Source organism: Tenrec ecaudatus, chromosome 4 (assembly GCF_050624435.1).
Source record: "Tenrec ecaudatus isolate mTenEca1 chromosome 4, mTenEca1.hap1, whole genome shotgun sequence".
Lineage (NCBI taxonomy): Eukaryota > Metazoa > Chordata > Mammalia > Afrosoricida > Tenrecidae > Tenrec > Tenrec ecaudatus.
In genome coordinates, this window is record NC_134533.1 from 169,456,003 (window position 1) to 169,478,689 (window position 22,687).

At 39.2% G+C, this 22,687-nt stretch overlaps 1 protein-coding gene and 1 non-coding gene across 3 annotated transcripts in view; both read left to right on the forward strand.

Moving 5' to 3' along the window:
- PRKCI (protein kinase C iota) overlaps positions 1-22,687 on the forward strand; it is a 79,590-nt gene that overhangs the window by 11,885 nt on the left and 45,018 nt on the right. Inside the window, exons 1-2 of one of the 2 annotated variants that reach the window (XM_075547020.1) lie at positions 750-800; positions 3,380-3,501. In XM_075547020.1, the coding sequence (XP_075403135.1) occupies positions 778-800; positions 3,380-3,501 (145 nt within the window). In that variant the 5' untranslated portion in view covers positions 750-777. Of the gene's footprint in view, positions 1-749; positions 801-3,379; positions 3,502-22,687 lie in introns of those variants that run through there. The other variant, XM_075547019.1, reaches the window with a different exon arrangement.
- LOC142447625 (small nucleolar RNA SNORA36 family) lies at positions 4,093-4,224 on the forward strand. Its single transcript, XR_012784294.1, has one exon. It is a non-coding gene; the product is annotated as a small nucleolar RNA SNORA36 family (small nucleolar RNA).

Genomic DNA, 22,687 nt, shown 5'->3' on the forward strand with positions numbered 1-22,687 from the left:
AAGATAAAGCCGTTTTTTAATTTAGACTTCCTTTCACTTCTTATCTTGACTTTTCTAAGTAATTTTTATATTATAAAGGTTTTTAACATAATAGCTCTACAAGCTAATGCCTAAATTCCTTTTTAAAGCAAATTTAAAAGAAGCATGTGTAATGGATGCTTAATTGTACACTTGTAGAGCCAAGTAGTATGATTAGAGGCATAGAGAGGGCGAAATAATCTTGTGTCAATAAAACTGTCAATAAAACATCTTAGGTTCCTCTTTTGCTGTCTTGGGCTAGTATGTTTCTTAGGCAATATTATACCATTTCTAGACTCCCCGGGTTTTCTTACACTTCTTAGTCTGCTGTTGGTGCAGTCCTGCCCGACCCCCACCCCCCAGATTTTTATATTTAGTCATTTCAGTGGGTCCATAGGAAGGGATAGCATGGTATGTTCTCTCTACCACATTAAACTAAACAAGAAACACTAAGAAGGTGGTGGTGGTGGCTAGGTTGAAGAAGTTCTAACCCTGTGTTACGTACAACAGAACAAAACAGCGCCCAGCCAGCGCCATCCATACATGTCTATCTCCTAATGAGGTTTCACATCTCTTTAAAGTGTGGTATGAATATGAAAGGTTTGCTTTTAAAAATTATTAAACAGTGTGCAGTCATGCTAGGCACTGTTCCGAGTGCTATAATTATTAATTAATCCATCAGATCCTTATAACAATCGTTGAGTTGCTATCCTCAATTTATAGATGAGGAGAGGAAGCTGAGCCCAGAGAAATGAACTAATGCACCCAAGATCACACAGCTGGTAAGTGTTAGGGGGCAGCATTTAAACACGGACACTCCGGGCTCAGTTTTCATGCTTTTAACCATTATCTTGTGGCTGCCTCTTACCTGGCATTCTTGCTTTCTGATTTATTTTTCCCTTTCTGCATTTTCCCATGCTCCTTTTGTAGAAGACATGTGACGCCTTTATTCACTCAACACATACAAAGGGGCTTCAAAAAGTCAGTGGAAAATTTTCGTTATCTTTCAGTTCCATTTCTCCACGAACTTTTTGAAGCCCCCTAATATTAAGAGCTGGAGGTACTGCTTCAGGTATAACAGTGAGCAAAACAAAGTGCCGGCTCTCATGGATTTTACATGTAGTCAGAGAAGATAGATTAAAAAAAGAAGTTACATATGCTAGCAATGCTGTTTTTTCTCGACAGAATAAATAAATTAAGCCATCATTAGCAATGTAAATTAATCTGTAAAGCAAAGATTATATTGGTCAGTCGCTTAAAGTGGAATTGACAGGTTGTACCCATTCCATTTTTATTTGAAAAAATATGTACTGTTAGTAGTTGCCCATTGGGTGGATGCTGCTGTGGAAAGTGATTTCTCAGAAGATAAGCATGTATTAGGGAGTGCTAGTAGGAACGACACCTGTGAAACAGAAGAAAGCAAGCTTAGACTAAAATCCGCTGCACTGAAGTCTCAGCAGGAACCATGACTGGCGTTCCAGGGAGTTCTGAACGCAAGAGTTGACACTGCAGAGCTCTTGCAAGTAGTGTCCAGTCGGGTTGTTAAGTCTGTCCATGGAACACGTTTCCTGGGAGGGAGATGGGATCAGAGAGGAGGAGTCATTCTTGGAAGTGAGTTAACAACTGAGGCTTGTTCTGGCTGCATTGCCCGCAGCAGAGAGGAAATCCTCTATTGTGTTGGGGACTCGGTGATTGGGAACAAAGGTCAGATCACAGCATCCACCACAGTGTCAATAGCTGATTTGGATTTGAATTCATATTTAATTTCCTATGATTATTTTAGCAAGTATGTTTGTGCCTTTTAAAATGTAAAATTTGATTAGTATATCTTATTAGACAGTTGTGAAGATTAAATAAGAGGTTTAAACACCTGCATCATAGTAAGTGTTCTGTAAATGTTTATAAGAAGAGAAAGCAATAATATTCTTTGTTAAAGGGCATTTTCTAGAAGGTGGGGGTTTCTCATGGGAAGTACCTCTACATCCAGGCAAAAAAACACATTGTGTCTAAGTAGTTATGTAACTATATTAAAAAGTCCCAAGAATTCTTGCCTTCTAGTTGTTTACTGTCTAGTTGAAGATGTGCCGTAGTGTAAGGTGAGTTAAATAACAAAGGATGGAGTATAAGATACAAGTTGGGTGGGTTTAGAAATAAAGATCATTCTGTTTGTGTAGCTGAAAAAGGTTTACTGGAAGTTGATGTTGAAGTGCCTGGTAAAGAGTTGTTTTCCACTGTAAACTGAGCTGCACCTTGAGAGTGTCGTGGTTAAAGAGTCCAAGGATGAAGGTCTTAAGGGTGCTTTAAAAAAACTCCTTGAAAATTTGAATGAAAAGATAATGGAAAATTTTCATGAACTCTCTGAAGTCCCCGTGTGTGGAGGTTGTGAGTGACCCGGTGTCAGTCGTAGAGTGTTTCTGTTGGAAGTGGTGGGGCGGGCTGAGATACAAATTGGAACCAGGTGCAACAGTTGGTTTCTGTTCCCCTGGAGTAGCAGACCCAAGAACTGGAGGATTGAACCGAAGGCATAGGTGACTGCAGGAACTACTCCTTTGCAATAGACCAGAAGAATTTGATGGTGCCCAGCTACCATTGCTGAATGTTTTGATCAAACATTTAATAGATAAGTCTTGACCAAAGGGAGAGGGGAGACGGAATAGATTTTAAAATTTCTTTATAGAACTCAGACTTACTGGGCTCATTGAGGCTGGAGGAACCCCCACCATTGTTACCCTGAGAACATTTTAAATCTTGAAGGAAACTGTCCTTTGACGTAACCTTCAAACTAAAGAGTTTAGCTGACTTAGCAGAATTAGTCAAGACTGTTTGCCTTGAGCATTGCAGTCCTTTAAAGAATTGCCTGTATCAAATCAAACCGACAACTGTCGTTTTAAGGTGTAGATGAGGGAGGACAGTGATGGTGAAGCAGTATTGAGAGAGTGCGTTTGTTGACCGGATGACAGATGTACCCAGTGCAATTAGACGGTCCTTGTAGAAATTGGTTGAATGGGTCCGTGTTAGGTTGTGCCCCTTTTGTCAATAATACATTTGTTCTGTGGAGTAGAATGCCTCGCTAGCGTCTTGAGTTTCTGATAACTAATATTAACACATAAGTGGAACTATACCATCTTTCAGGATTATTAGGATGGGCCTCCTGAATTAGGAGGGAAGGCTGCAGTGAAGACAAATCTAATATTTCTATTTTAACTCACTATTTAGTATTTTTTGCTAGTAGTACTTTCAAGAGGCAGTAATATATTATGTATTTACAAAATTTCTCAAGTCCATCAAATTGTCAGCTACTCAGTAATAAATTGAGCCTTATTTTTACTAATTGTATAACTTAAAACTTTTTCTTTCACAGGGACATCATGATAACACATTTTGAACCTTCAATCTCCTTTGAGGGTCTTTGTAGTGAAGTTCGAGATATGTGTTCTTTCGACAATGAACAGCTTTTCACCATGAAATGGATAGACGAGGAAGGTAAGTGGGTAGCATTTGATTTAAGGTAGTATTGTGCCTTTAAAACATTATTATTTTAAATTTTTTATCACTTTATTTGGAGCCCTTACAAATACCATAAGATCCCACAGCTCAGTCATATTAGGCAGTGTTGTACAGTTGCTGCCATGGTCAGTTTCAGAGCATTTCATTTCTTCTGGAGCAACTTGATAGCAGCTCCCTGTTATCCTCTCCCACCCCTCGGCCGCCCCCACGGAACCCTTATTTTTATTTTGCCACATCTTACACCATCCAGTATAGCCATTTATATACAACATTGTGCCTTATTTTAAAAATGATTTTATTGAGAAAATATCCACATATCATACAATTCAAGTTTGATCATACCAAGAACAGTTGTACAATCATTACCACAATCATAGTAGAACATTTTCTTCTTTCTTGTACTCTTTGTTATCAGTGCCCCATTTTCCTCTAAGCTCTCCTCCCATTCCCCTAAGAATCCATTAATACAGTTACTGTCCCTATACATTTACCCATCCTGCATTTCATGTACCAAAACACATTCAAAAACAAAAAGCAAAGAAACAAGCTAACAGTAACAAAATAGAGTTCCCAAGTGTTGAGTTCAGTTCAGGGCAGCTTCCCTGTTCTGTTAATTAAACTTTGGGACATTAAAACAGGCTTGGGAAAATGACGTGGTAGAAAACATTATTCTATTCACTTTGTTCCCAGCCTACATTAAAAAAAAAAATAGAGAAAAACCTCAGTATAAAAGAAGCAGAAAATATTAAAACTATACTAAATTTAAGATGGGTCAAAAGGGAGATCAGATGATAAGGTGTTAAATTTTTACCTAACTACATCTGCTGTAGTTTCCCTTGCCTTCTGCATAATAGCAAGGCTATTCACAGATCTGGTCTGTGTTTAGAGGGGATCCACTGGAAACTTAATCCGTGTGTATGTCACCTTCCTCCCACCTCTTTTTAAAGCCAAGACAACTTTTAAATGGATGAAAAGGGGGAATCAAATAAGATGTTACATTTTAGCTTAACTATATCTGCTATGATCGTCTTTATGATAACTGTCTAATAACAAAGCTGTTCACATCTTTCAGTTCTGGTCAGAAGGGATTCACCAGAGGCTTAATCTAGGTGTGGACCTTGCAACTGTTTGTTTTTAAAATTCAGTAAACAAATCCTAAAAATTAAAGAGGGGAGATGTATACTGGCAATTTGATACTATGCTTATTTCTTTTTTAGCTATTTCAACTAAAAGAGCTTACAATCTTATCTCTTTTTTCCTTTTTACCCCCAAATTGAATGAATTTTCTTGACAGCCCTGCCCCCATAGAAATAAAGTAAATGTCATCAAATAGTGTGATATTTTACTTTAATTTTTAACCAGAGTGTTGTTTTGTGTCTTAATTTAAGATATTGCCATCATCATTCTCAAAACATCTTCTTTCTACTTGAGCCTGTGGTATCAGCTCCTCATTTTTTCCCTTCCCTTCCAGCCCCCCCATCCATCATGAACTTGCAGCAAAATTTTTAATGTAGTTTTTGTGGTAAAATTCAGTGCCTCGGCTGGTATCCAGGTCAGCTTATACTGAAGTGTATATGGTAAATGCACACAGCTTTTGTAAAATCATCTTCATTGTGGTCTGATTAGAATTTTATTATTGATTTACTTATTTTGGTGGTGGTTCTTCCTGTATTTTATTTCTTGCCTGGTTGTATTGGCAAGTGAAGATTTAGAATTTGATTTTAAAGAATTCCATTATAATTAGCTCAGATTTGGGGACATATCTGCGTTTGCTGAAATGAAGAGTCCTAGGAAAATAGCTCCTCTCACTCCAAGCTATAGGTAAACTCAAACACATTTTTTTAAAAAAAAGAAACTTCTCCACACCAGCTTGTGTGGTGGCAAGGTGTCGACGGGATCAGAACGAAATATCATGTTAATGTGAATGAGGGAGGAGTCCAGAGTGAAGGCCCAAAGCCCATCTGTAGGCAATTAGACATCTTCTTACAAAAGGGTCTTGGGGAGGAGACAGGCCAGTCAGGTTGCAGTGCAGTGCCGATGAAACATACCTTTCCTCTGGTTCTGTAATGCTTCCTCACTCCTATCTTGACCCTAATTCTACCTTACAAATCTGGCTAGAACATGTACACGGGTACAGGTAAGAGCTGGAAACACAGAGAACACAGGACAGATAAACTCCTCGCGACCAATATTGAGAGTAGCCATACCAGGAGGGGAAGGGGAAGGGGAAGATGGGGCGAGATAGGGGAAACCAATCACAATTGACCATCCCAATCAATCACAATTGACCATGTCCAGGGGGATGGACAATAGATAAGGGCATAAAGGGAGACATCTGATAGTGCAAGACATGGAAGAATAATAATGATAAATTATCAAGGATTTATGAGGGAGGGAGGAAGAGGAGAAAAATACTAGCTGATACCAAGGGCTCAAGTAGTAAGAAAATATGTTTAACATGATGATGGCAACAAATGTACAAATATGCTTGACACAATGGATGTATGTGTGGATTGTGATAACAATTGTACGAGCCCCATTAAAATGATTTTAAAAAGCTTCTCTAAAGTAATCCCTTTTCACTATTGGCGGTGGGGAGGGGAGGGGAACATATATCTTTATAAAATTTAAAAAGGAATCCCCTGCTTGTTCTTTCTCTGCTTCCCATACCAATCCTGTTCCAAATTATGAAAAACACTAACAGCTTATAATATATCCTTCTAGATATTTTTATGCATATACAAACCTGTATTTGTATAAATGATTTCTAGAAAATTTCAGAGAGAAGGTGAAGAAGACAAAGTATTTAATGTAATTTGCAAAAGACCTGGACCAGAAAGTCAAAAAGGAAGAACACAGTCAGCATCTCTCCAGCCTTCAGCTGCAACATTGAAGGGTTCTCTGGGCAAAATAAGTGAAAGATCCAGAAAGCCTCAAACAATGATGGAAGGAATACACAGTCACTACATCACTAGGAATTGGTTAACAGGTGAACATTTCTAGAGGTGACATGAGGTCAAGAACTGGTGGTAATTATGGAAAAAGTCTAAGGCACTCTGAAAGCACTAGCCAAAAAGAGAGTTCCAGGAATTGATGGAATACCAATTGAGATGTTTCAATAAGCTGATGAAGCACTGGAAGTAAATTACTGACCTGTGCCAAGAAATGTGGAAGACAGCTACCTGGCTGGAAGAGAGCTATATTTCTTCCCATCCCGAAGAAAAGTGACCCCACACAAGGTGGACATTTCCAAACAATATTAATATCGCATACAAGTACATTTTCGCTGAAGATCAGTAACAGTGCATTGGCAAGGGAGCTGCCAGAAATTCAAGCCAAATTTCGGAGGGTGTGGAATAAGAGATATTGTTGATGACAGGTGGCTCTTGGCTGAAAGCAGAGACTCTCCAGAAAGCCTTGTGTTTTATTGTCTGTAAGAGGCATTTGGCGGGAGTGGGGGGGCATAGCATACTACGGATAACAGAAGAACAGGAATTCCAGAATACTTGTGCCCATGCAGATTCTGTACATGGAACAAAAGGTAGTCGTACAAACTTAAAGGAATAGCATGTGATATAAAACCGGGAAAGACGTGCATTGCGTTGAATCCTTTCACTGTACCTGTTCAGTTTGTATGCGCATCAGGTAGAGAAGGTGAACTACATGGAGGGCACCGGGGGCTTATGAACAGCCAGAGATCTGTAAGTAACACAACCTTGCTTGCTGAAAACAGGACTTGAAAAGCACTTGCTTTCACCTTCAGTTTGAAACACAGTGCGTTGTAGAAAACCAAAGTGCTCACATCTGGATCGATGGGTTACATCATGGTAAATGGAGAAAAGAATGAACTTGTGAATTTCTTATATGGATCCACAAGTATTTTTCACAGAAACAGCAGTCAAGAACTCAATTGAATTACCGGTTCGGGCAGATCTTCACAAGACCTCTTGTGTTGACGAAGGAGGATGTCACTGTGAGAAGTAAGGTGTGCTGACTTCCAATCACCTTGGGTGCATGTGAAAGCTGGGCAGTGAATAAGGAAGACCAAAGGTGAATGGATGCATTTGAATCAAGGTGTTGGCAAAGAATGTTGACAGTACCATGGGCTGCTAGAAGAACAAACACATCTGTCTTAGAGTAGGTACAGATAAAATGCTCTTAGCAAAGATGGTGAGACTGTCTCATGGAGGTGGACATGTCAGGAGAGACCAATTCCTGGTGAAGGGCATCTTGCTTGGTAAAGTAAGACAGCCAGTGAAAACGAGGAAGACCTTAATGAGATGCATCGATACGGTGGCTGCAACGAGGGGCTCAAACATAACGGCTGTGAGGATGACGTAGGGCCGGCAGTGTTTCTGTTGTGCATGGGGTCTCTGATGACAGCTGTAACAACAACGGGAATGATTTACAAGCAACACTTTTTTTACGCAAATAAATTATACATAAACTGTTTCACAATATTTTCCTGTTTAGTGTAAATTTTATTTGTATATAATTCACAGCATTACCTTTTTAATATACATGTCATTCCATATTGCTCATGATTTGTTTAATCTCTTACTGATGAGCATTTGATGATCTCTAGTTTTTCATTAAGCAGAATAAAATGAATATTTTTACATAATCTTATAAGTCAGATTGGGGCTCTAGCAAATTTTTGGAAGGTGGGCGTGTGTATTGCACATTTTAGTCGATGGTGACAGTTTGTCATCAAAAGATATTACCCGGTTTATAGAACAGCTGGGGTGAGCAAGAGGATCCCTTCACTCTCATGCTCACCAATCTCAGATATTAGGAGCTTATAACATTTTTGCAAATCTAGCACATGAAATGCTACCATGGTTTTGTAAAATTTTGCATTACTTTAAAGATGAATGTCTTCATTTATTCAACCACTTTTAACCTATTTAATTACAAGGTTAGTTTATGATTAATTGTAAGGTATGTGGTTATCTCTGAATATTCTCCGACCTGCAGATGAGGTCATATAAATTAGTGCATATAGTAAGCACTCAACAAACTGGTTCTTATCAACTGATATCATCTCTCCAATGCTGTCCTCATTTCATGCCATTTATTTGTGATTTAGAACTTTTCAGTTAGTGGTTCTCAAACTCATTTTCATTGAAAGAATTTGATTCAGAGCTATATTAAAATTTTTATTAGTACTTTTATACTTTATATGAGTATTATCTTTGGAGGAGCGGTTCTCAACCTGTGTGTCACGACCACTTTGGGAGGGGGTGGGTGGGTCAAATGACCCTTTCACAGGGGTTGCCCAATTCATACTAGTAGCAAAATTACAGTGATGAAGTAGCAACGAAAACAATTTTATGGTTGGGGTCACCACAACACGAGGAACTGTATTTTTGTAATCATTGTGTTGGGGTTCATAAAACTCTTATTATAAAGCACATTTGTACATTCGTTACCCTTATCATTCTCAAAACATTTGCTCTCCACTTAAGCCCCTGGCATCAGGTTCCCATTTTTACCCCTCCCTTCCCGCTCCCCACTCCCTCATGAACCTTTGATAATTTATAAATTATTATTTTGTCATATCTCACACTGTCCAACGTCTCCCTTCACCCACTTTTCTGTTGTCCGACCCCCAGGGAGGAGGGTATATGTAGATCCCTATAATCGGTTCCCCCTTTCTACCCTACCCTCCTGGTATTGCAACTCTCACCACTGGTCCTGAAGAGATCATCCATCCTGGATTCCCTGTGTTTCCAATTCCTATCTGTACCAGTGTACATTCTCTGGTCTAGCTGGATTTGTAAGGTAAAATTGGGATCATGATAGTTGGGGGGTGGGGTGGGGAAGCATTTAGGAACTAGAGGAAAGTTGTATGTTTAATCGTTGCCACACTGCTCCCTGACTGGCTCGTTTCCTTGTGACCCTTCTGTAAGGGGGTATCCAGATGGGCTTTGGGTCCCCACTCCGCACTCCCCCTCATTCACAATGATATGATATTTTGTTCTTTGATGCCTGATACCTGATCCCTTCAACACCTCGTGATCACACAGGCTGGTGTGCTTCTTCCATTTGAGCTTTGTTGATTCTGAGCCAGATGGCCGCATGTTTACCTTCAAGCCTTTAAGACCCCAGACGTGAGGAACTGTATTAAAGGGCCTTCCTACTACGTTAGGAAAGTTGAGAAGCACTAGCCCAGAGAGTTCTTTAAGATTGTCACATGACTGTCTGCTTGTCATTCATGTCTTAATTCAAGTATCATGTCCTCAGGCGCTTCCTGACCACCATCCATTCATTCCCTCACTTTCCATCATACAACCCTGTTTGCTTGTCAGGTAGAATGGAAGCACAGTGAGAAGAGTTTTGTCTGTTTTGTTCCTCGTGGAGCTTCAGTGCCTACTGCAGTGAACATACCACATTCAAAAAGTACTTATGATTCACCCAGAAGACTAGTAACAAGCCTTTCCCTGGTTTAGTTTTACTTCAGTTATTATAAACGTAAGCATTGGAAGTTGTTTATATTATTTCTTTTTAAAAGAATAACATCTTTTAATTAATAGATTCACGTAGTAAATTAACTCTGATGAGACAGCTTTATCCTTTTGTACTACCATTCTTAGTGCACTTTTTCTACACATCTTTAAGTATTCCAGTTTTCAGGGCCTTTGCCTCATTTAAGTTAAAAACTAAATTCCCTTTAAGGTCTGTGGATTCCCATGTGATCCTTCTTATCCTAGTTAATCTTGTTCCCAGTCTGTTTCCTTAATTTTAAGTACACATAGACAAAATAATTATTTTAAGTTCCTTGTGACTATTTTTCAGTTGTAATTGTATCACCTCTATTTTTGATTATGTAGACATTGCGACACTCGTATCTGGAGGAAAACCATTTTCTCTAGGAGGAGGAATGGAAGAAAGGACTATAGTTTGGTTTCCTGACCTATATAAGAAATGCTTCTCTAAAAGCTGAACTTATAATTGTGAGGTTTATATTAGATCAAATAAAAGATCATAAGCTTGCTTCATCTATTTAAACAGATTCAGACAACTGACCCTTTTACTGTGCTCAAACAAGTTTTACTGATCTGTTTTTATGTGCATGTTGAAAAACTGGTTTGCTTAATCTAACTAAACATTATAGAACGAATAGTAATTTTGTAACCTTTCCTATGCTCTTGTGTGCTAAGAGAGTACAGAGCAGAGAATCACAAATAGAACTTGGTTTTCCTTAAGGAGGTACTATTCATATTTTCAAACTACTATTAAAATATTTTCTAATACTGCTCATTTATTTAGAGTGTGATTTTATCTGATTTAAAATGTTTCTATTCTGTCACTTACCTTTGCTAGGAACTAGCCTTTACAATATTTTGTTTTCCTGGTGTATGACTATACAGATGCACCCCCCCCCAACCCATCAAGGCTGTACATCTTTTTTTTTTTAACCACTGGGGGCTCATACAACTCTTATCATAATCCATACATACATCTATTGTGTCAGGCACATTTGTACATTTATTGCCACCATCATTCTATTCTCAAAACATTTTCTTTCTACTTGAGGCCTTGGTATCAGCTCCTCATTTTTTTCCTTTTCCTCCCAGACTCACCCTCGCGAACCCTTGATAATTTACAAATTATTATTTTTTCATGTCTTACACTGTCCGATATCTCCTTTCACCCACTTTCTGTTGTCCATTTCCCAGGTAGGTGGTTATATGTAGAACCTTGTGATTGGTTCCTCCTTTCTCCCCCGCTTTCTCCTTCCCCTTCCCTTCCTGGTGTCACTACTCTCATTATTGGTCCTAAGGGGTTCATCTGTCCTGAATTCTCTGTATTTCCAGTTCTTATTTGTACCAGTGTACTTGCTCTGGTTTAGCTGGATTTGTAAGGTAAAATTTGGATCATGATAGTAGGGGCGGGGGCGCAGCATTAAAGAACCAGAGGAAAGTTGTATGTTTCATTGGTGCTATACTGTACCCTGACTGGCTCGACTTCTCCCCTTGACCCTTCTATAAGGGAATGTCCAGTTTCCTCCAGTTGGGCTTTGGGTCTCTACACGCCCCCTCATTCACAATGATATGATTTTTTTTGTTCTTTGATGTCTTACCTGATCCTATTGATACCTCGTGATCACATAGGCTGGTGTGCTTCTTCCATGTGGGCTTTATTGCTTCTGAGCTAGATGGCCGCTTGTTTATTTTCAAGCCTTTAAGACCCCAGATGCTGTATCTTTTGATAGCTGGGCACCATGAGCTTTCTTCATATTTGCTTATGAATCCACTGTGTCTTCAGCTTTCATGTTGAGAATATGAGCATCATGGAATGCCAATTTAGTAGAACAAAGTGTTCTTTCATTGAGGGAGTACTTGAGTAGAGGCCCATTGTCCATTCAGATGCACTCTTTTTTTTTTTTTTTTTTGCAGTTAAAGATCATTTTATTGAGGATACAGAAGTGGGGAGAGGTGAGGGTCAGTTGCAACCCCCAGTCAGATGCACTCTTATTGCCGTTTTTATTGAGAATAATTCAGGCTTTTAACAAACATACAGATTTGCTTGAAGGAAAAAAGTCTCACTGGAATCCTGAGATCAGCAGAGGTGGCTGCGATATAGAAATGGACAACTCTTTTTACATTAATAGACAAATAGAAAGTTAGGGTAAAAATTTTGTTTCTTACAATTGACTCATACTATATATGCTTTTAATCTGCTTTTCCCACTTGGTATGTGTGTTAGTCTGGGTACATTTAGAGAAACAAATCCAGAGAAACTCATATGTATAAGAGAGAGTTTTATATAAAGGATAAGTGCACATCAAGAAAACATCCCAACCCAGTGCTGCCCAAGCCCACAAGCCCAACATTAACCCATATGTCTGACACCAATCCACAAAGTCCTCTTCCATCTCACAAAACACACACTATGATGCTGTCTGCAGGAGGAAAGCCGAATCAGTGAATGTGCACTGGCAAGGGTCACCACATATCTGCTCCAGTACCCAGGCAGCATCGTGGTAGGTCCATCTGGCTTCTCCTCAGGAATGTCTTGCAGGAACTGAACCTTGCCAGCTGAAGGAGGAACTGGCTAAGGCAGCTGCATCCTGATCTGACCATCACAAAGTAAGACACCCAAGAACTAGAAAGGCGAGGCTCACTGAGCCATTTATCCCTCCACCCTTCAATTAACCCCACATGTTTATTGGCCAGGGTGGCACAATAAACCAATTACGTCAGTATGCAGTTGCTTTTCTGTGTAGGTGCCTATAGATCTGTCTCATTACTCTTAAAGGATGCCTGACATGGTGATATACCATTTAATTATCCAGTCTCTTTATGGATTATTTACAGTTTGGCTACTATAATATTGGCACAGTGAATATTTTGGGGTGTATATTCTCTGAGGACCCATGTCGGTTACCTGTAAATTATCTGAAACAAAATGTCTTTGATGATCATAAACATACACACATACACAGGTGTGCTTGCTTTTGAGTCATTTCTGACTGTCATAGCCCATATATGTGTTAGAACAGAACTTTGCTTTCTAGGTTTTCAGTAGCTGATTTTTCACAAGTAGATCACTATGTGTTTCTTTTAAGTTACCTCTAAGTCAGGGGTGTCAAACTGGCAGGCTTCATACGGCCCCCGAGGTAATTTTTGTGTGGCCCATGATGCTCTGAAATAAAATGTAATGAGGGAATTGTGTGTATGGCATTGCCTCAATTTCCCCTAAGTGCTATTTTCTTCATAACAATTTTTTTCTATTTTCATTTTATTTCAGAGTATCGTGGGCCACAAAAAATTACCTTGGGGGCCCATTGTGGCCCACAGACTGCCAGTTTGACACCCCTGTTCTAGGTGGATTTGAACCTCCAACCTTTTTGGTTATCAGACTGTCATTTTAATAATTTGTATCACTCTGAGACTCCCATCTTTGTTGATACATGATAACTAATTGTCCTTCAAATATATATCCTTTTGTGTACTTACACCAGTAGCTTATTTATTCATTTTTCCATACTGCAATAAAAGACCATGTGAGGGAAGAAATTGAAATGTATTTTAAGAAGCAGCAGATGTATTGTTCTGATGTAGTTCTTTTACTTAGATCCTTTGGGCTTTAACAAGTGAGATTCATGGAAATTTGAAGTAGGTAAAATTGTCAGCATTCTGACAACTACGTAATTAGTTCTGATTACCATTTCAGTGGCTCACAGAAAGACAAAATTCATGTTTATAATGTTTTTAACAAGTTGAAATGCCAGTGAGAAATGCTCTGGTTATTTATCAGGATGTGTTACAAAATTCCAGGTCTGGTAATAAGTGCCCAAAGGGGCAAATCTCTGTGCTGTAAGCCTCAACCTGAGGGCGTTGTGCTCAAGCATTTTAGGGTCAGCAAATCCAGCTCCCTGAATTTAAAGTTTTTTGGGTCAGCAAACCCAGCTCCCTGAATTAAGTGCCCAGAGGCACCCGCTCCAGTAAGCCTCAGCCTGAAGGCACTCAGCTCCACTTCCTTGGGTCAGCAAATGCAGTTTCCCCAATTAAGTGACTTGGGGCAACTTTGCTCCACCAGCCAGCCACCTGCACAAAGACCACTCAGCTTGCTCCAGGGGTTGGGAGGAGCATCACTCTTCCATGATCTGGTTCCCAATTCTGCTGTGGCTCCTCTGATGGTGTACCTGTCTTTTGGATCCAGGAGGTACATTGCTTAGGAGTCTCAGATCCAGAGACTCTTCGCTCCGCTCCACTCTTGGCTCTTGCTGTTAGTGAGATCTCCTACACCCTACTCCTCCTCCTCACAGCAGGATGCCGCTCCAGGGAATCCTGTTCACAATGACTCACAGATGAATCCTATCAGTATCTTCCCTCACTTTCCTGCCAGACCCACACATGGAAAGGTGGTTTGGTGGGAGTTAAGAGACTAACTAGAAGAGCTACATTCACTGCCCCTGCAATAATAATTCTTTGGCATTAAAAATACAGAGTTTACAGAATTTATACAGTTAGACCTCTTCTTGGGCTGCATTGTAAAATCTCATCTGTTTGTGATGGTGAAATTTACGTACCCAGACATTAGAAAACATACTTATGGTAATAAGCATGTGTTCAAGCGTCTTTGTTTTTGTGTAGTCAGAACTTAGAGGATCACTCTTCACATTTTTCTTTATCATTCCACATTATCTGAGTGATTTGTTAGGTCGGTTTCTCTGGAAAAGCAGAAGCAGTGACACCGTTTCTACAACTGTGGTGACCTGCCTTTCAGGACAGTCCAGCTTTAGTCCTTGATTTGATGTACAATTTGTAGTCTTTTGTGTCTGTGCCCCTGCTTCCCTGGCTGCTTTGTCTTTATCACGTGTTTAAATAGGCCATAATGTAGCTTTTCTTCATGTTTCTTGTGCTCGATGAGCTTCTTGAGCCTCTGAGTTTAGTTTTTAATCACATTTGGAAAATTTTGGTTGTTCTTCAAGTATTTTTCTGTCACTGCCCCCTTTTCTCAAGGATTCCAGTTACATGTTAATTGGGCTGTCTGAAGTTATCTTAAAACTCCTTAATGCTCTGTTTATCTTAATGGTCTTTACCCTCACACCCTTCTACATTTCAGATGGTTTTGTATCTTCAAGTGCTGTTTCAATAATTAATTCTATCCAGTACTTTTTTTCTATCCAGTACTTTTAAAAATTTCAGACATTATAGTTTTTATTTGTAGAAATTCAGTTAGTATTTTTAAAAATACTTAACATGTCTACTTAACCTGATCAGTCTTCTAGCTTCTTGAATATATCTGCTATCTCCAATCCTGGTGGCATAATGGTAATGCATTGGGCTGCAGTCCTCAAGATAAACAGTTCAAAACCATCAGCAGTTCCTCAGGAGGACGATCAGGCTTTCTATTCCTGTAAACAATTGCAGTCTTGGAAATCCATAGGGGTAGTTCTACCCTGTTCTATAGTCACTGTAAGTTGACATCAACTTAAAGCCAGTGAGGTGGTTTTTTGGTTTGTTTTGATAAATCAATGCAGGGTAAATTTTAATTGATCTTTCTACTGTGATGGGTCATAATTACCTGCTTCATCACATGCCTCATTTTTAGTTTTTCAATGGATTCTGGATATTGTGATTTTTACATTATTGGACATCGGATGTTCCTGTATTCTCAAAACTACTTTGGAGTTTGTTTTTGGACTTGGAAACCATTTGATCCTTTATTGCTTGGTTTCCAAGATCATGAACTGTTACTTTATTTTGTCCGGTGATTTTGTTTTCTTCAGATGGGATGGTAAGTCCAGTTCGTTTTAGGATGTGCAGTTTGATAGGATCCCATATGGCTGTCTGTAATCACTGAGTCCACCTCAAACACAAAAAGCAACAAACCAGGAATTCACTACTGTTGTGGTTGGATCTCCTATTTAAAGGTTGACAACTTCAAACATGTAGTTCTTGGAAAGTTTCTGCAAACCTAGATTTCAGGTATTGTAACCCTTCAGAGGAGGAGTGCAGTGAACTTCTTGAGAGTAGTACTAGTGTGCCCAGAAGCAGGGTGGCAGTGGGAGCAGAAGGGAGGAAATGTGAGGCAGCCTCTCGGGTCCGGAGGAATGTAGTGGTGCCCTGTCCGCCAGTGTTCCAGGTTGCAAGCTCTGGGTTTAAGACTTAGTGATTCTTTCCAATGTGGAGTACTGAATTCAGCTATATGCGATGTTACTAAATATAGTCAATGTGTCATATCTGTTGCCTGTTCCACATCTTGTCAAATTACCGTTAAGTAGTTGGATCATATATTACCTACCAAACCATTTGAGGGTTCAATATTGTTAGTTTCTGCTTTTTTTCCCTATGAAAAATACTGTCGCTTTAATGAGAAGGAAAAAAAACAACAAAAAAGCTCACTGGTTAATCATTGATTTTTTTTTTAATCTTTAAATTCCTTATATTGGGTCGTTGTGTAGGATGTATCCCTGGTTTAAAAAGTGAATTCAGGTAAAAGCAATAGAGTGGACATTAAGAAGTGGTTTCCCCCTTCATCGTTGTTTCTTGATGACTCTGCATGGAATGAGTAACTTCTGAGGTATGCATTCTGCTTTATCAGGAACTAGACAGCTACCCAAATAGGTAAGACCTGAACCAAAGATACTAGTCCAATAAAAACAAAATAAAATAGATGTGAACTTAGGTAATGCCCATGATTAAATCCTGTTTCCACACTTCCTTGTGATTATTAACTAGCAGCCTGTGATGTAGGGGCTACATGCTGGGTTGCCAACCACAGGGCCAGCAGTCTGACTCTACTCCCAAGAAGAGTTCATCTCAGAAACCCACAGGGGCAGTCTGCTCAGGCCGACAGGGTGGCTATGAACCAGAATTGACTAAGTGGCAGTGAGTTTAGTTTTGTGATTATTAAGAAGTACTTGATAGAAAGATAATGTCCAGCAAAATGAATTTTTGTGGAGAGCAAATGCTTTGAGAATGATTGGGGCAGGGAATGTATGGATGTGCTTTATACAATTGATGTATGTATATGTATGGATTGTGATAAGAGTTGTATGAGTCCCTAATAAAATGTAAAAAAAGAAAAGAGAAAAAAATGATTAGGGCAAAGACTGTACAGATGTGCTTTATACAATTGATGTATATATATGTATGAACTGTGATAAGAGTTGTATGAGCCCCTAATAAATTGTTTTAAAAAATGAATTTTTGTATATGTGGTTCTACTAGTAGCCAATTCAATTCATGACTTTTTATCAAAGTATAATAATAAAAGGCACACCTATTAAGGGCCAAACACACTGAGTCACTTTAAATATGATTTTTAGTTTTTCCACCATCCTTGCAATATAGGGACCAGGTATTTTGGGCCTTTGTTTTTACATAGTAGAAAGCTGTAGAACAAAGCTATTTTGCAATTTTTTAAATACCTTTTTTTAAAAGTGAGAGCTGATAAGAGATAGTATTCAGATTCCATAGCTGTTTGACTGTGAAGCTGAAAGCTTGAATTTTTTGGATTATAGAATACCCTCCCAAAAAATATCCTCTTGAGTTTTTATTTTGTATGTATGAAAATCTATGTAGCAGTGTTCTCTTCATGTAAAGTTCAGTAGTATTGGTCGCATTCTTTCCCACGATTAACTCAGACTCTATGTCCCCTAAATGGCCCTGTGTTGTAGAGTTACTGTTGTTGGTTTGATCTCATATAGATAAGCCTTTACCAGAACACACAATTCAAGGTGAACATTTCTTAAATAGTTGAACGAAATAGTTTAAAGATGACTTTATGAGTTAACTTAAGTTCTAGGCTTTAAAATTATCTCAGGGTAGTAGGTTCTGTGGTTAGCTCAGTCTCTGTAGGTCCATTGTGTCTGATTTCTATAAGAATTTGAACTTCTGCCCCATAGTCTTCCTCATTTTGGTCAGCATTCCTTACTGGACCCTGATCAAAGCCTTCTGTGAGAGGTTTTGATCCTTATTTTGGAAAGGCTTGACCTACATGAGTCCCAAGAACATATTTTCTTTATATGATATTTATATTGCTTTCAGTTTTGTATTTTCTGTGGGTTTGTTGTTCCAGACACACATACTATCAAAGATTGCTATGTATTGAGAAAATAGCATCCTTCTCCAAGACACACACTCCTTGAAAGTTTTCATAAGCCTTTTAATATTGTATTGCTGCTGTTACTGCTTTAGAGGTGGTCATTACTCTTGGAGGCCTTATGTATAACAGAATAAAACATTGCCCAGTTCACAATCTTTGGTATGTTTGAGTCTTCTTCATCTTCTTGTTCATTATCCAACTTTCACATTCATATGAAGCAATTGAAAGTACCCGGAACTGGATCAGATATACCTTAGTCGTCAGAGTGACGTCTTTGCTCTTCAGCATTTTCAAGATGTGCAGGAGATTTGCCCAATGCAGTACATTGCTTGATTTCTTGACTGCCTCCATGAGCACTGATTGTGGAGCCAAGCAAGGTGAAATCCTTCTTTTTAATAAATCATTTTATTGATTTATTACAGCTCTTATAATAATCCCTATAGTCAGTTGTATCAAGCACATTTGTACATTTGTTGCCATAATCATTTTCAAAACATTTTCTTTCTACTTGAGCCCTTGGTATCAGGTCCTCTGGTCCCCCTCCCTCCCCCATCTTCACGAACCATTAATTATTACTATTTTCATATCTTACACTGTCTGCTGGCCCCCTTTACTCATATTTCTGTTGGTCATCTTGGGAGGCGGGGATGTTATATGTCAACGAGGTGAAATCCTTGACAACGTCAGTCTTTTTCTCCATTTGTCATGATGTTGTCTCCTCACCCGTCCAGTCGTGAGGAACTTGATTTTCTTTAGATTGAGTCTAAGACATAATGTAGTCCCTGCTCTTCATCAGCAGGTACTTCATTCAAGTCCTCCTTGCTTTCAGCAAGCATGTTTGTTAATGTCTTCCTCCAATCCTGATGCCACTTATTTTAGCATACACATTGAATACGCATGATGGAAGGGTACAGCCCTTAGCACTATACCTTTTGAAATTTTAAAGTGTGCACTAGCCTCTTGTTCTCCTTGTACATTCTGCATGGATACAATGTGTACGCACGATGGAAGGGTACAGCCCTTAGCACTATACCTTTTGAAATTTTAAAGTGTGCACTAGCCTCTTGTTCTCCTTGTACATTCTGCATGGATACAATGTGTTCTGGTATTCTCATTGTTCTCACTGCTGTCTGCAGTATATTATTATCTGCATAGTCAGTAAAACACAAGACAACTTTCTGGTATTCTCTGCTTGCAGTCAAAAGCCATCTGATGTCAGCCATGATGTCCCTAGCTCCACACCCTTTTCTGAATCTAGCTTGAATTGCAGGAGGTTCCCAGTCAATGTCGTGCTGCAAATGTGAAATTATCTGCAGCAAAACTTTCAGATGCTACCCAGGTCAGATTAAGCCCTCAGGAGCAGAAATGGGAGTAGCGATACCTGGAGGGTAGGGGGAAGGTGGGGGTAGTAGTGGAAGAAGGGGTACCAATGGCAATGATGATGCATACACTACCCCCCTCGGGGGCGGGGAACAACAGAAACCATGGGGCAAAGGGAGACAGTGGTCTGCGTAGGATATGAAAGCAATAATTAGAATTTATCAGGGGGGGGTCACAAGGGTAGGAGGAGTGGGAGGGTAAAAAGAGGAGCTATGCCAAGGCTCAAATAGAAAGTAAATGTTTAGAAAATGATGGCAACATATGCACAAATATGCTTGACACATCTTATAAGAGCTGTAAGAGCCCCCAATAAAATAAAACTTTCAGATGCTATTAATGAAATTTGGTAACTCCTCACATTCTGTTTGGTCACCTTTGCTTGGAATGGACACAAATATGAATTTCTTCCAGTCAGTTAGACAGGTAGCTGTCCTCCCAATATTGTAACTTGAGGCTTGAATTTTTTCTTCAGTTCTTTCAGCTTAAGATATATCTATTTTTTTTTCATGTTTGGCTTTTTAACACCAACTGTTTATGCATTATAATACTTTATCCTCTTGAACTGCCTTTTGAAATTTTCTATTTGGCTCTTTTACTTCATCCTTTCTTCATTTGCTTTAGCTGCTCTATGTTCATCAGTAAGTTTCTGAGTCTCTTCTGACATCCGCGTTCATTGTTTCTTTCTTTGTCTTTATAATCCTTTTGCTTTCTGAAGTATGATGTTCTTGATGTCACCGCCCAACTGGTTGGGGCTTCTGGCATGAGTGTTCAGTGGGTCAGATCTGTTTTTGAGGCAGTCTCAAGCTTTAGGTGAGAAATGTAGTGTGAGACTTTCGTAAGCGCAAAGGAGAAAGCAACCGTGTTTTCTTAGAGTTTGGGTCCAGAAATGGCACAGTGCAACTTTTGTAGAATTTTCTTGGTGTAAAGCAGTCAGCATCTAGCTAGTATTCAAGAGGGGAAGTACTCTGTCCCTCTCAGTATGAGGGTTGACAAAATTTGTAGCTGTATTTAATCCATGACAAAGGCTTTTTAACTATCAGCAATCAGGTTAGTGAGACACAAAAGTTTAAGTGATAGCTGAGTTGTCCAGTGTTATTGGAGTTTATAGAAGACTTTGAGAGTAACAAAGCTAGTTTGGGGTCATTATTATTATTTCTTAATAGTTGTATCTGTGTGATAAGACTCAAATAGTAGAAATTGTGATATAGTGAAAAGTCTAAATATCCTCTTTCTTCCTCATCCTATCCAATGTAGTTACTATTATTTGAGTTTGTAACATTCCACATTTATTCTGTGTACATGTTAGTATTTTACACTGGTATGTCTTGTTTTTTCTACTTCCATACTACTGGCAACAGGTGCTGCTCTGTACTTTAAAAAACAAAACAACACTGAACAATATAGCTTAGAAATATTTCCATATCAGTACAGTAGAGCTATCACATTCTCCTTAAAGCCTACACAAACTATTAATACACATTTACTTTATTTACATCCTTTTGCAGTTGTAGTGTTACCTTGAATCAGTGTACAAGTATCATATCCCACATATGTAACTCTATTTGATGGTAAAAATATACAGCTAAGATTTTAATCATTTTATTGGGAGCTCTTACAGCTCTTATAACAATCTATACATCAATTGTGTCAATCACATTTGCGCATATGTTGCCATTACCATTTTCAAAGCATTTTCTTTCTACTTGAGTCCTTAGTATCAGCTCCTCTTACCCTCCCCCCACCTTGTGAACCCTTGATAAATTATAAATTATCATTTTAATATCTTATACTGTCCACTGTCTCCCTTCACCCACATTTCTGTTGTTTGTCCTCCTCCCAGGGGGTCGGGGGGCAAGATTGTTGACTTTTAAAAGACAATGTATGTTTTAAATGAAAATATATTCCCAGATTTCCCCTTATAGAGCCTGTATAATGAAGTATGAGAGAAAGACCAGACTTCGAAGCAACTTGAATACTGAAGATGTTCAACTGTATTATATGAAGGACCACCCCCGATTTAGACAATGACAGTGGATATAAAAATAAAGGAATGGATAGCAGAGGCCTGTCAGTAGTAGATATGCGAGCATGTGGTAACTGATTGGCTTGTAAGAGGAGGGAAGGATAATTTAGAATGACTCAGATTTTAGCCTGCACATTTGCTGGTGAATGATGATTTAAAGCTTTTGTAATTTGGCAATTAAGTGGTTTGTTATCATTACTCAAGATGGAAAACAGGACAGCAATTTTAGTGTAAAGAGGATATTTTGTACATTTTGAGTTTGAGAAGGACTTACTCCATTTAGAAGTGAGGAATGGGTAGGGGTGGAGAGGATTAAAACTACAGGTGTGACACATGGGTAACTGTGATAATAGTTCACTGCAGTGGTAGTAACGGGATTGACTTGGGAAGACCTAGAGGTCAGGTGAGTGAGGAGGGCTAAGGCATGGAGTGAGGCCCTTCCAGCAAGAATCTGAGAGAAGATATTAGAAGACAACCTGATAGGATATGCTGAAATCTAATAAAGCCTCTGATTGTAACCTGCAGCATATAAGCCATACAGATCATGCCATGGTAGGTTGAATGATAGCACAGGCATGTAATCCTAGAAATATACATGGAGGAAGCTCTGTCGAACAGATGTCCCAGTTTCTTTAATAAACTCAAATGCATGGGGTTAGAAATATGGGGGAACCTGTAGAGGAAAAGAGCATTATGTGACATTGTTTGTTGGACCTTGATCCAAACCATCCATAATCTTTAAAAAAAATTAAATAATTGGAGGTAGTTGTAGAGTTGTGAATATTGTCTGGATAGTTCATAATTAATCTTTGTATATTAATAATGGTATTGTCCAGCTGTCTACAGATGGGCATTGGGTCCCCATCATGTACTCCCCCTCTTTCACGGTGATGTGATTCTCACCACCACCCCACCTTTGTTGTTGGAGACCTGGAATCCTCTGCCATTCACGATCACCTATGTTGGTGTGCTGCTTCCGTGTGGGCTTGGTTGCTTCTGGGCTAGGTGGCCGCTTGTTTGCTTTCAAGCCTTTAAGTCCCCAGACGCTATATCTCTCAGTAGCCGGGCACCATCAGCCTTCTTCACCACACTTGCTTATGCACACTTTCGTCTTAAGCGATTATGTGAGGAAGGTGATGCCCATCTGTAGACAGCTGGACATCCCTTCCAGAGGGTTAGTGGGGAGGAGATGGG